Source organism: Apaloderma vittatum, unplaced genomic scaffold, assembly GCF_000703405.1.
Source record: "Apaloderma vittatum isolate BGI_N311 unplaced genomic scaffold, ASM70340v1 scaffold44090, whole genome shotgun sequence".
Classification (NCBI taxonomy): Eukaryota; Metazoa; Chordata; class Aves; order Trogoniformes; family Trogonidae; genus Apaloderma; species Apaloderma vittatum.
Window position 1 is genome coordinate 1 of NW_009695926.1, and position 9,216 is coordinate 9,216.

Sequence of the window (9,216 nt, forward strand, 5' to 3'; positions counted from 1 at the left end):
GCTACGGGCCGGTGCTCTACATGCAGTCCCACTGCGACGTCCCCTCCGACCGGGACCGCTACGTGCGGGAGCTCATGAAGTACATCCAGGTGCGTGGCGGTGCTCTAGGAGCTGGGTCCGCCCGGCCGCTGCCCCCGCCTGCCCTTTTTAATGGTGTCTGCCTGTCCTTGTTTGTAGCCGAGACACGAGTCCTAACGGGATGCATGCCGACTACGAGCTGGACAGAAAAACTAGTGGTTTTCCTTCCTGAATCGTGGTCTAGACTGCACTGCTTGCCTGTAGGTAGGCCTGGAGTTGGCCAGACTGGGGATCAGTCACAAGTCGGGTTAAGCGTGAATAAGCATGGTCATGTGGACCAAGTGCTGGAAGTTGCTGGTCTCTGGATCTTTAAGTTAGAGTACATATACTTGTCTGTGTACAAGCCCTACGCCCATCTGAAAGTATGGGCAGGCAGTAAAAACACAGGTTGCTGTGTCTTGAGAATCTGTGCCCTAGCTGCCTTGTGGTAGGACCGTGTTGATTTCTGTGGTGCTTTGTACTGCTGTGGCACAGCTGATGGAGAGTAGCTTCGTAAAGTGAGATGATGTAGTTTCTTTCAAGAAGAAAAAAGTTTAGTGGGGTTTTTTTTCATAAAAATTCTGAAGTGCAGTAGATTAGAGGGGAGACGAAAAGCATCTGGTTTTAGTTTTTATCAGAAACATTCTTTTCCTAAGTAGTTTCAGCTGTTTCTATGGGTCGTGTTTCATTTATTGTGCAAGTTCATGATGTACTCAGTAGTGAAGCAAAGACAACAGAATTTTTATGATATGACTGTATATTGTGAAACAATGAAGTAGGTTCCTGATCAAGTGTATTATCTTTCATTTTTAGACAGTATTCTTTTACGTCCCTGCATCAATTTTTCTCAGTCTAACAACTGGAAATTTTTTGCCAGCCTGCTGAGACTGGCAGGAACTGTGTTTGGAAAAGTAATGTCTCTCTGTTGAAAGATGACTTATAGATTAACAGAGAGTGAGTTGATATGCCCTTCCCTACCTCTCAGTTTCTGAATTGCCTAATAATAAATACAGTTTTGAGTGACACCTTCCTGTCCGTGCAGCCTCCCAGCCCTCAATCTGTATTATAGCTTATGCTGGTTTTGAAACTGAGCACTCTTTGTTTCCTCTAATGCTGTTAGAACTGGGAGTTGGAGTGAAGGTGAAGCTCTAAACTAAGGTAACTAGGAACTGATCAAAGTTAGGAATTTTAGGGGAACTATAATCTCTGAAAAGAAGCTCCATGCAAACAAATCCCTTTGTAAAGATGACGGTTGTTATTTTAGGTTGACTCCTATGGGAAGTGCCTGCATAACCGTGAGCTTCCCAGTGAGCGACTGAGAGACACTTCTACAGCCACTACAGAAGATTCTGAATTTATGACTTTTATCGCCAGGTACAAGTTTCATCTGGCCTTGGAGAATGCCATATGTGACGACTACATGACGGAGAAGCTGTGGCGTCCGATGCACTTGGGTGCTGTCCCAGTATACCGAGGATCCCCAGCTGTGCGGGACTGGATGCCGAACAACCACTCCATCATTCTTATAGATGACTTTGCCAGCCCCCAAGAGCTGGCAAAGTACCTTGATTTCCTGGACAAGAATGGAGAAGAATATATGAAGTATCTGGAGTATAAAAACGTTGGTGGAATCAAAAATCAGTTCTTGTTAGAGAGCCTGGAGAGGCGGGAGTGGGGTGTGAATGACATGACGCTGCCCAATTATCTGAATGGCTTCGAGTGTTTCATCTGTGACAGGGAGAACACTCGGGTCAAAGAGGAGCAGGAACACAAAAAGTCTCGTGGGAAAATTCCAGCCCCCAGACCTCGCATAGCTCAGTTCAAGCACATGGGATGTCCTATGCCCACTCCTGGGTTTGGAAGTGTTGATGACGTCTCTGGAGGAGACAGGTAATGTACCAGTGCTGTGCTTTTTGAAGGGAAAAAAGCTTCTAGTAGCTGTAACTTTTAATAATGCTTTGTGCTTAAAGGGTCACTTAATACATCTCCAGTTACACTTTATATTATGTCTTGTGAGTGGGGTATTAGTTCTGCCAATATTGTGTAACACAGGCTGAAAAAGCAGTAGAATGAGGAGCGTGAAACACCTGAAACATTCTGTTAAAATGCTCTGTGACCTCTAGCGATGTGGTTCTCCTTTGTCTGTCTCAGCCACTTTGTTTGAGGGAGGGGTGATTGTCCGCACAGTGACGCCATCACGTTTATTTAGAGAGGGACCACACAGGACAGAGAGTAGGTGGAGCAGCTGCTTATCCCCTTTGTGCACAGGGATTGCTGGTGTTGCTGCAGTTCCCAGGCCTGTAGCCGAATGTTGGCCACCTCTAGTGCGAGCTGCTCTGTGAAGTCTGTCAGCAGGGAACTAACCACACCAACCCTCAAGCAACCACTTTTGAGAGTGGAATAGACTTTCATTTGCACGCTTTACTTAGTATTTATATGCGCGTTCGTACAAAACAAGTCAGCGCTCGGGTTCCTGAAGCTTGAGTTTTTCTGTTGACAGTGTTTAAAGTTGCACTTGCTAGAAGGAAGGGTTCTTGTAATTCATAAACAGCGTGTGCACTTTCTGTAGCGTGTATTACTCATGTGACATGTTTGGGTTCTCCAGGTGTATCATTTCTCTTTGCATTACATGCAACATTTTCTCTCTTGGTAGGTAATTACTTAAGTGCATGCTGTTCACCTTTCTGTAAGCCATCAGACAGCCGTCGTAACGATAGACCCTCAGCCACGGCAGATTTTGCCTATGTTCATAGCTGTCACTAAAGATTTCAATATTCTTATGTCAGTCCTGCTGCAGTGTTAAATTAATGACATTTTGAAAATACTGGTAAGAACTCATGCACTGACCAGAAGGAAGTTGTCAGTATACTCTACTGCAGTTTATATCAGTTTACAACTTGGTTAGTACTTTTCTATACTAAGGAACTTAATGCTTTGGAGTGTCACAATGTTGGAAGAAAGAGCGTGTTGAAAATGTAGACTCCATCATTCCAAGTACGTTAACTCAGATTTAAGTTCTACGTTGATGCGAAGCTTTAAAAAAGTTTTTATTACTTTATTCATCCACAAAAAGGCATGAAGAATTCTGTAAGTGTGGGGAGCGACTTTTTCCTATGTTTGGATGCTTTCAGAATTGGCCAACTGAAATTAAAAAGGAAAATAAGCCTGAGATCACTCATGTGTAGGAAATGCCTATTTCACAAAACTTACGATGTATGTCATTAAAAAGCATTTTTCACAGTACAATTAATCTTGGTATTGACTAATTGAAAATGTATGCTTATAAGTAAAAGGGGTCCATAAGCCTTTGTTCTCTGTTGGTTGATTGATATATTGGAGCTTTGTAATATTAATGCCTTTTTTCAGTCTTGGTAGTAAAATGAGATTTTTTTCCTTGTATGCTATGCGGCATCCTCTGCAAGAGTATTCTCTGCTTTTTCACATTTTCTTTTGCTTGAGCAGCAGATGGCAGTACAGGAAAACCTCTGAGAGCACAGCACAGGTGCCTCTGCCACTTCCTGGTCAAACGCTGTGCCGTGGTCACCAGCAGGGAGGTTTGAACAGTTGGTCCATGATCCAAGCTACGGTTGTAACCCGCAGAAGTTTCTCTGTCTCATTGGACCATAATATGTTGTTTGCCCTGTTTGTAAATATGAGATATGCCTGGAAAAATTGTACCAGAGCAGAGAGAGAGAAAGCCTGAACTCACGTGTCTAGTGTGGAGATAAAGAATAGAGTCATGGCTGAGGGATCTAATGATTTTTTGTCCCTGCTGTGTATAACCTGAGTTTATAATGAGTACCTGGCATTCTCTAATTGTTAAATGGTTTATCTGGAAAAAAAAAAAAGAAGGATTATTCTTAGGCTGTTATATGCGTACTGGCCACGGAAGGCTACTCTCAAAATCATGTAAGGACTAGATTTTATTTTAACAAAAGTTTTTAATCTCTGCAATTAATAACATAGTGTCTTTGGTTAACACTGTCGTCGCATGCTAATATTTCTAGAACGTTGTAAAGCTAATAGAGAGCTTATATTTTCTGTAGAGAATTTTCGTATGACTTGGAGTGCAGTGGCATGGTAACAACATACTTTATGATCATCTCTGCGTCTGTTTTCTCTAAGATGAAAGAAAAAAAATTTGTCAGTGCTATTTCAGCTGCACACTCATTTGTGGTTTTTTAATGGTTTGTGGTGATGTCTCTTTTTCTGTTTCAGTTGGAAAGAGATGTGGCTGCAGGATTATTGGCAAAGCCTTGATCAGGGTGAGGCCCTCACTGCTATGATTCATCGCAATGAGTCACATCAGGGAAGATTTTGGGACTACATGCATGAGATTTTTCTCAAGAGGACAAGGCAGCACTGACCCATCTTTGTAAGAGCTTGATTTAAAAATTGCTTTGAAAGTTGAGACTGCAAGTTCTTAACCTCGCTCCAAATGTTTGCCTTGAAATAGAAGAAAAACCCTCACAGAGACTTTTTATGATGCATGAAGTAAGTTTCTGTTATGGTTGGATTTCAGCAGTGGAGATCTTAGCAACTACTTCAATCTGTATTTCAGGTCTGTAGTGTGAAACCACTCCTGACTCGGAGGTATCAACATGTGGGACAAAAGAGGAATTTCCTCTCCTTATGCATTTGGTATAGTTTCCTTGTGGCCTATATGACTTCAGAGGAACATCTCTTCAGACTCTTGCTCAAATGCCCTAAGTTATTTCAGGGATTTTTTTTTAATCTCAAAAATGTTAATCATTTTTATAAGTATTTTATCAGTCATGTATTATCTTCATTAAGGTCTACTTTTATCTGCTATTAACAAGTAGCTTTTCCGGTGAAGGAATTGTAAGAGACAAATGTCTGTGGAGAGCAATCGTGCCTTATGAAATTACAGCAATAAAGTCTCCTCAAGCAAGCGTGCCTCAAATACTCCTACTTTTCAGGGTAACTGGATAGTTATGGGCAGGTCGCTATCTGCCTAATTTTCCTCTTTTGCTAACTTACCAGGTGATAATCTACAATGGGATGAGAGACATAATTATTTAATTCACAACTTTCAATAAAGTGTTTCATGCCAGAAAGTGTATTACCTGGTATTATGCAGAACTAGAGTAAAATTAGTGTGCTTTGGTTCTTTTAAGTTTCCATCAAGTCTGAAATCCCAGCTATATTCTTGACTTCTTGTTGTCTCCTTAATGCTCGCAATTCAGGGGCTTTTGATTTGTTCGAGTATCTGCAGCTTTCTTCAAAGACAAAATACATTTTAACAATAGTGCCTTTCCAGTAGTTTCTGCAGTTTGGATACAGACTTTGCAACCTTTCTGTGCTGAGGTGGTTGATCAGAATCAGGTGCACCAAAATCTTAACATGGTACGAGCCTGGTCTGTGACTGGAGTTCCTAAAAGTAAGTGATGACATGTGGATAGATAGTCCTTGTTTCGTAGCCCATATCTCTTACAGGTAAAAATAAAGTTCACCGTTCCCTGCCATGTGGGATGCCCTGCTGAAATAATTGACCTTGCATTGGAGGGAGACGAATTCACTTAGTGTCACGAGTTTAAAAGCACAGGTACATATGGCTGCAATGCAGCGATGTCTCTAATGATATTTTATTTCTCCATTTCTCCTCCCTTTTCGGAAGTAACTACTGACTGTAAATAGACAGAGGTTACCCATGCCTAAAACAGAATGTTGGTAAAGGAAATCTAGAGTCTGTGGGATAATTTTGTTTTGTAAGGTAGTTTGTGCCTTGCTGTGGAAAGTCTGAAGCCTGACAGTAGAAATTAGAAACAGGAGTGAATCTGCATACTGTCCCTAATTAAGTCACTTACCTATTGCTTAGCTGTTCCTGAATCACTTAGTTTCTTTTCTTTTTTTTTTCTCAAATCCCCATAATACCAGTATAGGTGACGATATGCATCTCAATGTTTGACTTTCAGATAACAGAACAACATTGCAGTGCTAAAATCAGAGCATCTTGAAAGAGGAGACTTCAGACACATAACTATGACTGGATTCTTCTAAATGTAGAAAATGCATACGCTAATGTCACCTGATATTTTTTTAAGGAAAACACTGCTTTTTTATATCTCTTCTGTAATAATAATAAGTGGTTCTTTAGCTAAAATGCATTTTTCAGTTACTAAGAAGACATGACTACCCAAGTGAATATATCTGAATTAATTGTTAAACTGGATTACTCAGATTAACATGACAGATGTATGTGTTTAGAATTGAAGTGGCTACAATGTCCTTGAGAAGTAAATTAAGATAAAACAAATTAAGGCTGCTTTAGTTCTGTATATCGACTTCTATTGAATGTTTTAATGATATTTAGATAACTTATTTAAATTAATGCTTTCAGTTGCTTAAGATTCTCTTCATTTCATGTTTCTGTAAAGAAAATAATTTCGTTGTCTTTGACTGCGTAGTTCTCTTCATAGCTATATTGCAAAACCCTTTCTTATTCAAGTGTTTGTGTCAGGGGGAGAAATTCTGATCTTGCTTTTTGTACTAAATATAAAAAATAACAAGCAAGTATTAGCACATTGTGCTTTTGATATTTTACCCTGTAATTTAAGTAGATTTTCTAGAAGTATGGCATTCATAACCAAGTCCACATATTTGTTATAATATATCTGCCATTGCCAAATATTAGACATGCTACATTTAATGTACTGTCATTGCAGGAATAACAGAAGGGGGCACCAGTATAAGTATGTGTATCGTAGCACCTACGTACTTCTTGATTAGTGATGTCCTAAAGCCTCACTTTGCCTTCCCTCTCAGCAAAATGAATGTGTTTGTCAACCAACAATAGCATCGAAGATACAGTGGTACAAACTTCAAAGCACCTAGCAAACCAGGTAAAAACTTACTCCTTGGGACCCTACCTCATTAATTTGCTATTTTACAGCAAAGCACTCCTTCGCTACCATTTATTATCCTTACTCAGTATATTACAGTCACCAGTCAATAAGGTTTTTTTTGTTAGCCATACAGGGGCTTTTGTTTGTTGGTTTTTTTGCTATATATATTTACTACAGAAAGCTTTGAGCTTTCATGACAGTTGCCGAGCGTGAGTATTTCGGATTGCCATACCCCTTCTTAACCTGAGTATGAAAGTAGCACAGGTATGAAGGTAATTTTATTACAGATATGGTGTGTGTTTTGTCTGAGCTTTTCAAAATACACCTTCTAGTTTGTAGTTAAGAGTCTCAGGACAGTTTCACTAGCTTTCTCTTCTGAGTTCTTGGTGTCTTCCTAGGCTTAACTATTTTTTAGAGTCTTACAGGTGGTGAACTTCTCAAAAGGTAATGAATACCAGCTGCCATTTTTCCCAGCCGTGATGCTCACTTGAGCCTTGTGTTTCTCTTCTGTCTGCAGTTTTTTCTGCAGTGATAGATCATGCTAGCTTTATCATGTCCTCTGTCACAATATGTCCATGATTATAAAGTGTGCCTGTTGCCTATATTAATATCCTAAATGTATTTAACTTACTGTACATGGTGCACAAGGATTAAGGCTGAATTATTTCTTTCATTGCATAGTATGAATAATTTGTATAGCTGTCAGGTAAACTCCTGAGTGGTAGGACAGGTGGGGATCCTTCTCAGTTGGCTAAAGAGTTGTGACTGCAGTTTTGTTCCAGGCTGCTGACCGACCTTCACAACATCCACTTCTCTGCACAGCAAGGGCTGCAAAGTGTTGAATAAAGATGGTTCTGCCACCATGGCTTTGTTTTCACCTCTCTCCGGTTATTTGGAGGAGGCAGGAGGAGAAACCAGGTCTCATACCCTTGAAAAGTTTGCCATTAATTTACATAATAATGCATTTAAATGGATTGCTATACAGTGGCCAAAGACTACTGCCAGTCTCAGCCAAAGTGAATTCAATTTTCAACCCTAGTTGCGTTTCTACTAATGCAAGGACATGAGTGCAGGAGAAAGGTCACTGCAGCAACTATTAATGTTTTGGAGAAAAGTTTCTGATTTTTGTTCTTGATTTCTGTTCTTGGATTTCTCACTTCACTGCTTTAAAACCAGCCCAGCTAAGTAGTGGCCAAATGTCATCACTTGTGTTGTGACTGCTGGAAAGCTTTTATGATACTCAGACTGAACATCCTTCTTAATCAAATTCTTACAGTGCAGGTGCCGTACTCTTAAAAACACACAACTGAGACTAATGAGGAATTTTAGCAAAGATATCAAATATTGAGGATGATAAAGAGATTACCTCTGTAAACCCTTTGGTAGGTTTCTACTAACTAGGGTGAGTCATTTCACTACTTGTCATGCTTTTTGCTTGTTTCATGTGTGACTAGAGGGAGGATTTTGAAGCCGTCAGGATAGCTTTATTCACTAGCATTAATGGTCTAAAAATAGATATCTCCTCATTGTTGTTCATAAGAAACATGGGTAGATTCTATTAGTACTGTGTCTCAGAATTGACTTGACTGGGATAAGTTTGTGCCCTCTGTGAGGTGACAGAGGAGAAACAAGGACTGCAATTTCTAGGAAGCATATAACCTCACTGAAGAGTATTGATTTGATACCTATCATTGATAATGTCTAGAATTGAAAAATAATTATCGTTTGTTATTTCTGTCACTATGGTAATTTTCAGACTGAAAGATTTCTGGGTCCTCTGTAATGGTAAGTAGAATGAGAGGCAAGAAACAGTGGATGTTTATGTTTAGAGGGAAAGGAAAGTGAGATCCTTTCACTGGAAATGGTGTCCTGGAGAATCACAGCAGAAAGCCACTCTTGCACCTTGGCAGAGGGTAGTTTTAACTGGCGTGGAAGAACAAGTAACCCCTAAAGTGCTGGTAACTGGATAAATTGATTGAAACCCAGCCATCAGGGACATGACTGTTTAAGCAGGCTTTGCTATGTTAGACAAGCAACCATCTGCCTCCCTTGCTGTCCTTCCATCCACACTCTTCAGCCATGGTCCCAAGAGAGCCACTCCCCTAATGATTAGTCGTCATCCATTCAGTTGAATTTAATTAAGATTGTTGATGGATCTCCAGGCACCTTCTGAGAAGTTGGTATTAATCAGAAACATACAGAGTGGCAGGTTTCTTCATTCTGCCCAGAGACATCTACTGACAGGCTGAAATTAATCAGAGACAAAATCCTTTTAGTGATATCACCAGCTGAG

General features: G+C 40.2%; 1 protein-coding gene across 1 annotated transcript; it reads left to right on the top strand.

The window, feature by feature from the left end:
- The first annotated feature begins 6 nt into the window (after positions 1–6).
- FUT11 (fucosyltransferase 11 (alpha (1,3) fucosyltransferase)) lies at positions 7–4,790 on the top strand. The gene is made up of 3 exons (XM_009872737.1): positions 7–89; positions 1,322–1,947; positions 4,276–4,790. Exons 1-3 carry the CDS (start codon positions 21–23, stop codon positions 4,421–4,423), a joined length of 843 nt encoding a protein of 280 aa, XP_009871039.1. The 5' UTR covers positions 7–20; the 3' UTR covers positions 4,424–4,790.
- Positions 4,791–9,216: the final 4,426 nt, after the last annotated feature.

What these genes read in the sequence shown, in the direction of transcription:
- FUT11 (XM_009872737.1), top strand. Translation starts at nt 21, where the DNA reads ATGCAGTCCCACTGCGACGTCCCCTCCGACCGGGACCGCTACGTGCGG. An exon ending in AGCTCATGAAGTACATCCAG is followed by an intron (nt 90 to 1,321) that starts GTGCGTGGCGGT and finishes TTGTTATTTTAG; the next exon opens with GTTGACTCCTATGGGAAGTG. An exon ending in GACGTCTCTGGAGGAGACAG is followed by an intron (nt 1,948 to 4,275) that starts GTAATGTACCAG and finishes TTTCTGTTTCAG; the next exon opens with TTGGAAAGAGATGTGGCTGC.